This window comes from Nicotiana tomentosiformis, chromosome 4, assembly GCF_000390325.3.
Source record: "Nicotiana tomentosiformis chromosome 4, ASM39032v3, whole genome shotgun sequence".
NCBI classification, from domain to species: Eukaryota; Viridiplantae; Streptophyta; class Magnoliopsida; order Solanales; family Solanaceae; genus Nicotiana; species Nicotiana tomentosiformis.
The window spans coordinates 111,365,801-111,379,143 of record NC_090815.1 but is presented as its reverse complement, the minus strand read 5'-3'; the positions used below and the strand labels follow the sequence as shown (position 1 = coordinate 111,379,143).

The following is a 13,343-nucleotide window of genomic DNA, read 5'->3' as shown; positions in this document are numbered from 1 at the left end:
TCACTTATGAGATCAACTCCGGGTGTGGATGGATATAATGTTGTATTCTATAAAAGAGCTTGGCCAGTCATTAAAAGTGAAATCATTGAAGCTGTGCAAGATTTCTTTACGATAGTCAAAATGTATAAAGGAATTAACTGTACAGCAGTCACCCTGATACCAAAGGTAGCCAATCCTACTACAATCAAGGAGTATAGGCTAATTTTCTGTTGCACTGTTCTATACAAGATCATAGCAAAGGTCCTTGCATGCAGAATTTAGAAGGTGATAGCATCTATTATCACTGAAACTCAATCAGGATTTATCCCAGGAAGGAAAGTAGCAGATAGTGTGATTATGGCTCATGAGTTGGTGAAGACCTATACAAGAAAACATATATCTCCTAGATGTATGATTAAGGTTGATATTCAGAAGGCATATGATACAGTGGATTGGAGATTTTTGGAACAAATGCTGACAGAATTGAGTTTCCCTCAAAAATTTATCAGATGGGTGATGGAGTGTGTTACTACTGTTAATTACTCTATAGTTATAAATGGAGGGTCAACACCACCCTTTGATGCTGCAGAGGACTTTGTCAAGGAGATTCAATGTCTCCCTTACTATTTGCTATTGTTATGGAGTATTTGAGCAGAAGCCTCAGCACCTTAAAGGAAGAGAGGCAGTTTAAGTATCATCCAAACTGTTCCAAGCTAAACATCACACATCTGTGCTTTGGAGATGATCTTCTCATGTTTGCTAAAGGTGAAAAAATATCAGTGGGGCTTTTATATGAAAAGTTTGGTATATTTACAAGTGTTTTTGGGTTACAGGCTAATCAATCCAAGAGTGCTATCTATTATGGTGGGGTTTCAGAAGAAAGCAAGCAGGAAATCCAACAAGCAATTGGATATAGGCAAGGTGAATTACCATTCAGGTATCTAGGAATCCATCTGGCTACTAGAAAACTGAAATTGGTAGAATGGCAGCCTTTAATCACCAAAATTACAGCAAGAATATCATCATGGATAGCCAAGAAGCTATCATATGCAGGCAGAGTACAACTGGTTAAATCTGTGTTGTTTGGTATTCAATCTTATTGGGCACAACTGTTTATCATACCTGCTAAGGTGATGAAAGCCATAGAGGGATACTGCAGAAGCTTTATATGGTCAGGAACAAATGTAATTACCATAAAGTCACTAGTAGCTTGGAGTAAGATGTGTATGCCAAAGTCAGCAGAGGGATTAAATCTCACAAATCTTAAATTGTGGAACAAAGCAGCAATGATAACGATTTGTTGGGATTTGAAGACTAAGAAAGATACTTTGTGGATTAAGTGGATTCATGAGTACTATATAAAATCACAGACTTTGGAGAGTATGACTATCCCCCAACAAGCTAGTTGGATGGTCAAGAAAATACTTAAAGCAAGAGATAACTTGAGATATGTACAACTAGAATACTTGAAGAACAAAAGCATGATCAGAAGCATATATTTGAACATGGTTGGGGAGTTGCCTAAAGTTACATGGAAAAACATCATGTGCGGCAATGAAGCAAGACCAAAAGCAGTTTTTATAACGTGGCTACAATAATAAGATAGGCTACTAACTACTACAAGACTGGAAAGCTGGGGAATTCAAGTTAAAAATAACCGTGTCATGTATAAAGAGGTAGCTGAAATCAGGGATTATTTGTTTGCGGAATGTGCAGTTGGAAGACAAGTTTGGAAGAAGCTAATACAGCGGCTGCAAATCACTTGGGTGAATATGAGCACATAGAAGCAGATGCAATAATGGATTGAGCAGAACACAAAAGGAAAAACTGAGAAAGCAAAGCTAGTGAAGATGGTGTTTACAAAATATGTGTATGCAGTTTGGATAGAAAGGAACAACAAGATATTTGCTCATAAAGATAATACATGTGAATCAATGGCTAGAGAGATTGCATATACTTGTCATGTTCGAGCCAATAGTACTACTAGGTTAATACTTCAAAAATATAGATTTCCCAGGTAAGCAATAGATATTGATAGCAAAGGCGCTTAGTGTTGAGGAGAATACGGATAGAAGAGATGAGAGAAGCAGATTGTGTTATAAAGTCTGGCTGATTTGTACATAATACTTTTGGTTATTAATGAAAAGCTTATAAAATGAAATAGTTATAGTTAACAAATATTTAAACTATTTCAAAAAATAAAAATTAAAAAATTCAAATAGCATATAAAAATTAAGACATTTAATTTAAAGAGCATAATTGTTTAATATAAAGTAAAAGGAATTCAAATATTTGTCATCTACAATCACAATTATGCAAAAACAATTTGACTAATCTACAACAATAATTTAATAATTTACTAACTAATTTCTAACAATATGAATAATTTTCTTAGCAATTAAGCCATAGAAAAATTCCACAAAAATTCAAACTAACCTTGCTATGAGGAAAACTACAACTTTACAAGATGAAGATGGCGGTGGCCTACAACTCAAAGCTTGTGGAGATGGAGAATTATGCCGATACAATAAAGATAAGTTTGGGTTCGACCAAGACTGTTCTGACGGGACAATGAATGGTAGAGAGAAGAAGAAGAGAGGGGGAAAGAGCTATACCTTGGATATGGGAGATGGTGGAAGTGTGGAGAAGCTCTAATGGTGCAATGGGGAGGAGGTGGGAAGTGGGAGTGAGAAGGAGGAAAAAGAAGAGAAAAGAACAGACTAGCGGACATGGGGTTTTTAAAATTGTTTTTCGACCAATTCGGTCGGAACTATAAAATTATTATATTATTTAATAAGATTTTCGACCGATTTGGTTGGTAAAAGCACTGACAAGCCAGGCTTTGGAACTCGCTAACTTTTTCGACCATTTCGGTTGGAATATTTAAAAAAATTATTTTTTATTTTAATTTTTTCCGACCAATTCAGTAAAAAATCTAAATCTAATCAAACTCCGGAATTTTGACTTTTATTGACCGACGAAATCGGTCGGAAATTTAATTCCCTCAGTTTTGCGCCAAAATTAGCGACCAAAATAGTCGGTACACGGTCAAAATAAATTGAGAAAAAACTAAATAAATTTTTTGTTTATTTTCCACTGAAACAATCACAAATTTCCGACCTCTTTTTTCAGTCAGAATTATTCAATCGGAATTTAGCATTTTCTAGTAGTGCAAGACCTCCCGCTTACTAAACGTGTACTCTAACCAACTGAGTTACCAGAACTTGTGTTGTTAGTGTTCAATTCAAAACAATTAATCTCTTATTTCAGTATTATAATTGAATTTGCTGTAAAATTCAGATATAACTACGTATAGTAATTTTCTAATAGTAATTTTCTAAAAGTAAAGATACGAATGATAATACAGTGTATAAATTAGCTACAACATATAATTTTTCCATATAAGAATGTGAAAGCAATAGTATTTTTCCTCCGAGAGTTCCATTGTTGTGCCTTTTGCAATATTTCCTTTTATTCAAAATAATAACAAAAGAGTTATTTTTTCCATTTGGAAAGAAACAAGGTTAGAAATATTTCATCTCAACTTGTTTTTATGCTATGAAGTACTGTGCTTGTTTGATAGTTTTGCAAGAAAAAGGTTTACTTCTTTTATCAAAATTTTGATTTTTTTCTCTCCAAATTTTAGCTCGCCTTGAACTCTTTATGCAGAGTTACAATTTTATTTTACGATATACATTTATGGATTTGTACTCCTCCGCCACACTGGATACCCTTAAGGGTGAATGCATAGTGAAATAGTTGAAAATTTATCTAAAAATATGTCACGACCCAAAACTCAACCTTTCGTGATGACGCCTATCATGGTACTAGGCTAGCCGACTACTTAGATATTTTCAACACTTTCAAATTTTTAATATACTAAAACATGTTTAAATAAGTAAAAATCTCATAAAAACTGATAAAAACTGTCACAACTCGATAAAGAAGTTTTCCAAAATCAGGGTGTCACTGAGTTCATGAGCATCTATATAAATATAAAGTCTAATACTCTGTCTAAGAAAGCAGAAACTGAATAAATAAAACTGAGGGATAGGAGAGGAGAGTCAAGGTCTGCGGACGCCAGAGCAGCTACCTCGAAAATCTCCAAATGACTGAACAACTCTGAGAATCAGCAACCACCGTGTCCGAAAATACCTGAATCTGCACACGAAGTGCAGGGTGTCGCGTGAATACAACCAACTCAGTAAGTAACAAGTCTAACTATTGGGTTGTAAGTAGTGACGAGCTTCACATGGTACAGTTCAATTATAGAAATACGATACAGAAAGGCTTCCAAATTTAACAGATAAATCCCAAACAGATAGGATATGCCAAATACAATGGAGATAAGAGATGATGCATCTCGATATCTACATGTCAGTTACGCATGCCAACTGGAGTGCAAAACAGTGATGAAATCATATACATACTCTCAGAGTATCAATCACTCAGTCCTCCCATTCACTCCATCCTCACGGTCACTCATTCCTCACAATCACCCAGTCCTCACAGTAACTCCATCCTCACAGTCACTCAATCCTCCCAATCGCTCGACACTCACATCGCACTCAGTAGACACCTGCACTCACTGTGGGTATGCAAACTCCGGAGGGGCAATCCATCCCAAGCGCTATAAAAAGCCAATCATGGCATGAATCAATAAAACATATTTCGGTATGCAGTCCGATCCCATAAATATCCTCGCAATCAGGCCCTCAGCCTCACTAAGTCATCAATCTCTCCAGTCTCTTGGGCTCACACGAATCATGATAATCAACCCAAACAATGATGATATGACATATCAATAAATGGCAACAGAGACTGAGATATAATATGAAAATAATCGTTGTGACTGAGTACATAATTACAAATAAAGAAAATAATTCAACATGAAACACGACCTCTGTGGATCCCAACAGTACCAATATGTAGCCTATGTATAATTTCTAACATGACTCGTCGCTCAATTTCTAAAACACATGGAGAATATACGGATAACAACAAGATTATTCAACTATACAATTCCACGAAATCGACCAAGTCACAATTTTTACGGTGCATACCCATACACCTGTCACCTAGCATGTGTGTCACCTCAATACCAATCACATAACGCGTAATTCAGGATTTCATACCCTTAAAACCAAGTTTAGAAGTGTTACTTATCTCAAACCGTGCAAATCTCTACTCCAATAAGCCCTTGCCTCGCGAATCGGCCTCCGAATGCCTCTAATCTAGCCACAAACAATTCGATACAATAAACACGATCTAGAGGAATCAATTCCATAAGAAAATACTAAGTTCTTAATCAAAAGTCAAAAAGTCAACTCAAAAGTCGGCCTCCGGGCCTACGTCTCAAAATCCAATAAAAGTTACAAAATTCGAAAGCCCATTCAACAACGAGTCCAACCATCGTGCTTTTACTCTCAATCTCACCATGAAACAATAATAATGACACTACATCACTCTTCATGCTTTTACTCTCAATCTCTCCATAAAATGATAATTACGGCACGACATAACCCTACGTGCCTTTACTCTCAATTTCATCATGAAACGATAAATACGGCAATACATCACCCTTCGTGCTTTAACTCTCTTTCTCACTATGTATTAAACAATAAATGAAACAATAATCGGCACGACATCACCCTTCATACTTTAACACTCTCCCTTACCATGTTGCAATGAATATATAACATTTGGGGAGATAGAATAAACGTTACGTCAATAACGGTTCCACAATACCAAACCTCAACTTCCAAAAAGTACTCAATTATCACAAATAGTTCATAAATGCGGAAAGAACGATCAATTAAGTAATAAGCTAGTCTAGGCATGGATACCATAATCAAAGAAGGATGTAAATTATAATAAACAAGTCCCACCTGCATGCTTTAACCCAACAACAACGCATACGTACTCGTCACCTCACATATACGTTGTACCCAAACATTTAAACACGTAGCAAATAGGCAAACAAGTCCCAATCCCTCAAGTTAAGGTTAACCACGACACTTGCCTTGCTCCAAAATTGACTCAAAGTCCAACCACACCCTTGCCTTTCGAACAAGACTCCGAACCAACCAAATCTAGCAATTTATTAACCAAAAGATTCAAAATAAGCCTCAGGAACTACCTACGAACGAAAGAGGTTCAATTTAGGTCATTATTGAAAAAGTCAACAAAAGTTAACTCCCAGGCTCTCTTGGTCCAAACCCGAAATTCGGACCAAAACCCAATTACCCGTTCACCCCCGAGCCCGGTTATGTAATTTATTTTGAAATCTGACCTCAATCTGAGGTGTAAATTCCAACTCAATTTGAGATCTAAATTCCAATTTTACAAAAATTCCTAATTCTACCCAAATCCCCAATTTCTACCATGAAAATCCTAGATTTAAGTTTGAAATCTTATGATATGTAATGGGTAATTGAAAAAAAGTTGGTTAGAGTCACTTACCAATGAATTGGGGAAGAAGAGTTCTTGGAAAAATCGCCTCTAATGTTTTTAGCGTTGAAAATTTGAAAGAATGAGAAAAATCCCGTCTATCTGCAGTGCAGCACCAGAACACACATGCACCAGCTATTTTCTAAGTCCAAAACCACTCCGACGCCAATCCGAAACTCACCTGAGCCCGCGAGGCTCTAAACCAAATATGTACAAAATTCCAAAAACATCAGACGAACTCGCTCCCGCGATCAAAACATCAAAATCAATGAAACTTAAGAATTTCTATTTTAACAATCGGACGTCTGAATCATGTCAATTCAACTCCGTTTTGCACCAAATTTTACAGACAAGTCATAAATATAGTAATGAACCTATACCAAATTTCGGAACCAGAATCCAGACCCGGTAGCAACAAAGTCAAACTTTGGTCAAATCCTTAAATTCTTTAAACCTTTAAACTTTAAATTTTTGACAAAATGTGATAACTCGACCTAGGGACCTCCGAATTTGATTCCGCGCATACGCCAAAGTCCCAAATCACGATACGGAACCGCCGAGACAGTCAAAACATGGATCTGGGTCCCTTTGCTCAAAACGTTGATCAAAGTCAACTCAAATGGATTTTAAGGCACGAATTCACATTTTAATCAGTATTTCACATAAAAGCCTTCCGAAATAAGACACGGACACACAAATCGAGGAAGGAAAAAATTAGCTATTTGGTGTTTCGAAACACAAAATTAAGGGTTAAAACTATAGATGACCTATTAGGTCATCACATTCTCCACCACTAAAGTAAACGTTCGTCCTCGAACAGACATAAACAGTAACTGGAGTGGTGAAAGGTGTGGATATCTACTCCGCATATCCGACTCGAACTACCAAGTGGTTGGCTCGACCGTTTGACCTCTCCATTGCACTCGAACTGAAGGATAACTCTTAGACCTCAACTGTCGGACCTACCGGGCTAGGATAACCACCGGCTCCTTCTCATAATTCAAATCCTTGTCCAATTAGACTGAGCTGAAATCTAACACATGGGATGGATCACCGTGATACTTCCGGAGCATAGACACATGGAACACCATATGTACTGCTGATAAACTAGGTGGAAATGCGAGCCTATAAGCCACCTCACCCACTATCTCAAGAATCTCGAAGGGTCCGATATACCTAGGGCTCAACTTTCCCTTATTCCCAAACCTCATCACACCCTTCATGGGTGAAACCCAGAGCAATACCCTCTCTCCGACCACTAATGCAACATCACGAACCCGGCAATCGACATAACACTTCTGCCTAGACTGAGTTGTGCGAAGTTGATCCTGAATAACCTGGACTTTATCCAAGGCATCCTGTACCAAATATGTACCCAACCATCGAGCCTCCCCCGGCTCGAACCATCCCACCGGCGATCGGCACCGCCTCCCGTATAATGCATCATAGGAGCCATATGAATGCTAGATTGGTAGCTGTTGTTGTAGAAAAACTCCGCAAGTGGCAAGAACTGATCCCAAGAACCCCCGAAATCCATAACACAGGTGCGAAGCATATTTTCCAATATCTGAATAGTGCGCTCAAACTGTCCGTCCGCCTGGGGATGAAATATTGTGCTCAACTCAACCTGCGTGCCCAACTCACGCTGTACTTCCCTCAAGAAGTGCGAGGTAAACTGCGTACCTCGATCATAAATAATAGACGCGGGCACACCGTGAAGATGGACTATCTCACAGATGTAGATCTCAGCCAACCACTCTAAAGAATAGGTAACTTCCACATAAATGAAATGAGCTGACTTGGTCAGCCTGTCCACAATGACCCATACCACATCGAACTTCCTCTGAGTCCGTGGGAGTCCAACACCAATATCCATAGTGATACGCTCCCACTTCCACTCGGGAATCTTTAACTTCTAAAGCAAACCACCAGGTCTCTGATGCTCGTACTTAACTTGCTGATAATTTAGACACTGAGCTACAGATGCAACTATATCCTTCTACATTATTCTCCACCAATAATGCTGCCGTAAGTCCTGATACATATTGGCGGCACCCGGATGAATAGAATACCGGGAACAGTGGTCCTCCTCAAGAATCAACTCACAAAGCCCATTGACATTGGGCACATAAATATGACCCTACATTCTCAAAACCCCATCATCTCTAACAATAACCTGCTTGGCACCACCGTGTGGCACTGTGTCCCCGAGGAAAAACAAATAAGGGTCATCATACTGTCGCTCTCTGATGCCCTCATATAAGAAATACCGAGCGACTATACAATCCATAAAATGACTGGGCTATGAAACGTCCAACCTCAACAACTAATTGGCCAAAGCCTGAACATATACAGCAAGCGGCCTCTTACCAACTGGAATATACGCGAGGCTACCCATACTCACTCCCTTTCTACTCAAGGCATCGACCACCACATTGGCCTTCCCGGGATGATACAAAATTGTGATATCATAATCTTTCAATAGCTCCAACCACCTCCTCTGCCTCAAATTGAGATCCTTTTGTTTGAACAAATACTGTAGACTTTGATGATCCGTGAATACCTTACACGACACGCAGTAAATATAGTGCCTCCAAATCTTCTACGCATGAACAATCGTTGCCAACTCTAAGTCATGAACATGGTAATTCTTCTCATGAACCTTCAGCTACCACGACACATATACAATCACCCTGCCATCCTGCATCAATACTGCACCGAGCTCAACATGAGATGTATCAGAATACACCGTGTAAGATCCTGAACCTGTGGGCAACACCAATACTGGTGCCATAGATAAATCAGCTTTGAGATATTGAAAGCTCAACTCACACTCGTCTGACTATCTGAATGGGGCACCCTTCTGGGTCAACCTGATCAATGTGGCTGCTATAGATGAAAACCCCTCCACGAACCGGCGGTAGTACCCCGCCAAACCTAGGAAACTCCGCATCTCTGTAGCTGAAGTGGGTCTAGGCTAGTTATGAACTGCCTCAACCTTCTTAGGATCCACCTTTATTCCCTCTGCTAATACGACATTCCCCAAAAAGGTGACCGAGTCTAACCAAAACTCGCTCTTTGAAAACATGGCATACAACTGGCTGTCTCTTAGAGTTTGAAGTACAATCCTAAGATGTTGCTCGTGCTCCTCTCGACTGCTGGAGTAGATCAAGATGTCATCAATAAATACAATCACGAAGGAATCTAAGTAGGGATTAAACACCTAGTTCATCAATTATATAAATGTTTTTGGGGTATTTTTCTACCCAAATGACATCACTAGAAACTCATAATGCCCATACCGAGTCCGAAAAGCTGTCTTAGAGACATCGGATGCCCTGATCTTCAACTGATGCTAGCAAGACCTCAAATTAGTCTTTGAAAACAACTTGGTAACCTGAAGCTGATCAAATAAGTCGTCAATCCTCAGCAATGGATACTTGTTCTTGATGGTAACTTTGTTTAACTGCCGATAATCTATGCACATTCTCATCGATCCATCTTTCTTCTTTACGATCAACACAGGTGCATCCCAGGGAGAGACACTAGGTCTAATGAAGCCCTTATCAAGCAAATCTTGCAACTGCTCATTCAATTCTTTCAACTCTGACGAGGCCGTACGGTATGGCGAAATAGAAATGGGCTGAGTTTCTAGAGCCAAATCAATACAGAAGTCAAATTTTACCAAAATCCGACCTCAACTCCGCCTCCAAATCTTCAAATATTATTTTAAAATTCCTAAGTTCAAACCCCCGATTTACACCTCAAAAACATGTAATCTAGTCGGACTATTCAATGATAATTCAATATTATAGAGTAGAAATGATCACAAGGGACTTACCTCAAGTTTTCCCGTGAAAACCTTGCTCAAAAATCGCCCAACCCGAGCTTGATATGCCCAAAAATAGCTAAAGCTCGGGACTCCTCCAATTTTATTCTGTCTAGGCCATGTCACACCTGCGACCAGATTAGCCGCATTTGCGGTCTCGCAGGTGTGACTGAATGTCCGCATCTGCGATCCCCCAAAAGGTTCCCTCCGTTTCTGCGCGTTCCTTTTTGCACCTGCGACCTCGCAGGTGCGGAAATTTATTCGCACCTGCGACTACTACTCCTCTTCACGTCTGGTCGCTTCTGCGATAGCTGGTGCGCACATGCGATTTTGCACCTGTGATCAGAGCTCCGCAGGTGCGAAAATACCAGAAGAAAAATTTACAGCAGTGGTCTTAAGTCCGAATTTGATCCGTTAACCATCCGAAACTAACCCGATGCCCCCGGGACCTCAACCAAATATACCAACAAGTACTAAAACATCACACGAACTTAGTCGAACCCTCCAATAACCTCAAACAACGCTAAAACCATGAATTACACCCCAATTCAAGCCTAATGAACTTTGAAATTTTTAATTTCTACAAACGACTCCGGAACCTATCAAATCACGTCTGTTTGACCTCAAATTTTGCACACAAGTCATAAATGACATAATAGACCTATTCAAATTTTCAGAATCGGATTCTGACCCCGATATCAAAAAGTCAACCCCCCGGTCTAACTTTCCTAAAATTCAACTTTCGCCATTTCAAGCCTAATTCCTCTACCGGCCTCCGAATAAGTTTTCGGACACGCTTCTAAGTCCAAAATTATCAAAATTTAAATCCAAGATCATTTACACATAAACAATACTTGTGATCACTGCATCTGAAGAAACATCATCTGGCCTAGCGATCAATGTAAATAAATGCAATGCATGGGAAGTATGTCAATAAAATCTTTTGGTGTGTCATAAGACCATTATGCCTTTGAGTAATATCATGAAATAAACTTTATCAACTTACGTATTTTCTGAGACCCATGAACATATGATAAAATAATATGACACACGGGGAATCAATAACATAAGCATCTCTAGTATTTCTATGAATAGAGTCATTTATGGAAATTGTGCATTTGCTCGTTTCGTTTGTATCATATTGATCATGCCATAAAGAAAGAAGGGATAGCCTTAACATACATGAGTCAATTTTCTTGGCAATCCTCTAACACGCGTCAATTGGGATAACACATAACGGCGAGATCGAAATAAGGAACAATCCGTATGAAATACTCAAAGCAATAACGTTTCTATTGCAAAAACATCTTTGTTGAAACTCTTTCTCAAGGGATTTAGAATTTACGTTATGGAATGGAAAGCTTACTGAAAACGTTTCTTAAGAGATTGGAATTGACTTTACAAGAAATGAAAAGGTTGGCTGAAATTGTGCTTAAGAGACTAGAAAAATACTGTTTAATTATGAATATTATCTTTAATATTTGGGTGGGCCCCACATTCCAAGCTTGGTGTCACTTTTCTTGATCAAAGTGTGACACCTTTCCACCTTATTTAATTAGTCATTAGGTAGATAAAGAATGCTTGCCACGTTGGGGAGGGGTAAGTCTTATCCCAAACTTTTTAATTAATTACCCACTAATTTTAATTAACTAAGAAATTTTCCATTATCCAATAATTAATCAATTACCTCAAATTGCTTAAAATACTACTCACTTTTAATACACTCTATCTACCCTACTATCATAGTCATGTGGTACCTTGTATGGCACTAGTCCATAAATATCAGGTATTTTTAGCTCGGACCGTATTTTATCCCAAAATGTCAAACTTTGACTAAATTCATTTTCTTTGATTTTCTTACCCTCTCACCTTCACGAATTTACTTATCACCTGTTTGAAATAGCATAATCCTTATAATCTCCAAATAATCTTTTCCTTGGACTAATGTTAATTACCTTACGACAAACTCAACGTACAATACTACAGGGTGCAACATCGTCGTAATTTAATATTACGGAGTGTAACATCGACGTAATACTGCAGGGCGTAACATCATCGTAATATAATATTGCGAGGCATAACATCATTGTAATATAATACCGCGGGGCATAACATTGACGTAATACTGCGGGGCATAACACTCTACTTATTCCTACATGTCATCCTATTTTGCTTCATATCTGGTTGTGCCTCGTGATTCTTTGAGTGCTCTTGTGTATGTGTTCACACATGTGGGAGATTCTATTATTGTTTATCGTGTATATCATTCGTTTGTGGTTACTATTGGGAGTCTTGAGACTTGTGTAGATCTTCTACTTCTTGATATGGTAGATTTTTATGTCATCTTGGGTATGGATTGGCTGTCACCTTATCATGCTATATTGGATTGCCACGCCAAGACGGTGACCTCATCCTTGTCGGGGTTGCCTCGATTAGAGTGGAGGGGACTCCTTGCCATTCTACCAGCATAGTTATCTCTTATGTGAAGTCTTGACGTATGGTCGAGAAGGGGTCTCTAGCTTATCCGGCTTATGTCCGCGATTTTAGTGAAGAGGTTCCTTCCATGGACTCAGTATCAATTGTTCGTGAGTTCCCACAGGTGTTTCTTGTAGATCTTTTGGGGATGCCAGCCGATAGCGATGTCTGAGCTAAATTTTGGATTTTTATGGAAAATTAGTAATTCCTTATAGAATTAATTCCAATAAATTTTATTGGCTGAAACGAATTATTTGTGACTAGATTCGAGGCGTTTGGAGGCCAATTCACGAGGCAAAGGCTTAGCGAAATAAGAATTTCACAGTTTGAGGTAAGTAACAGTTTTAAATTTGGTTCTGAAGGTATGAAACCCCAGATTATGTGTTATGTGAGTGGTTATGACGTGACGCACATGCTAGGTGACGGGCGTGTGAGCGTGCACCGTAGGCATTGTGACTTGGTCAAATTTCTTGGAACTGTGTAGTTGAATTATCTGTTGATATCCGTACATTCTCTACGTGATAGGGAAAAATTGAACCGATACTTGTATTAAAAATCATGTTTAGAAATATGTTGTTATTATTGGTACTCACTGGGATTCATTTTCTGT

The 13,343-nt window shown here is 38.7% G+C and overlaps 1 protein-coding gene across 1 annotated transcript; it reads left to right on the top strand.

Moving 5' to 3' along the window:
- Positions 1 to 336: 336 nt before the first annotated feature.
- On the top strand, positions 337 to 1,577 carry LOC138910348 (uncharacterized). Its single transcript, XM_070201578.1, has 2 exons — positions 337 to 592; positions 745 to 1,577. The coding sequence occupies exons 1-2, from the start codon at positions 337 to 339 to the stop codon at positions 1,575 to 1,577; spliced, it is 1,089 nt and encodes a 362-aa protein (XP_070057679.1).
- Positions 1,578 to 13,343: the final 11,766 nt, after the last annotated feature.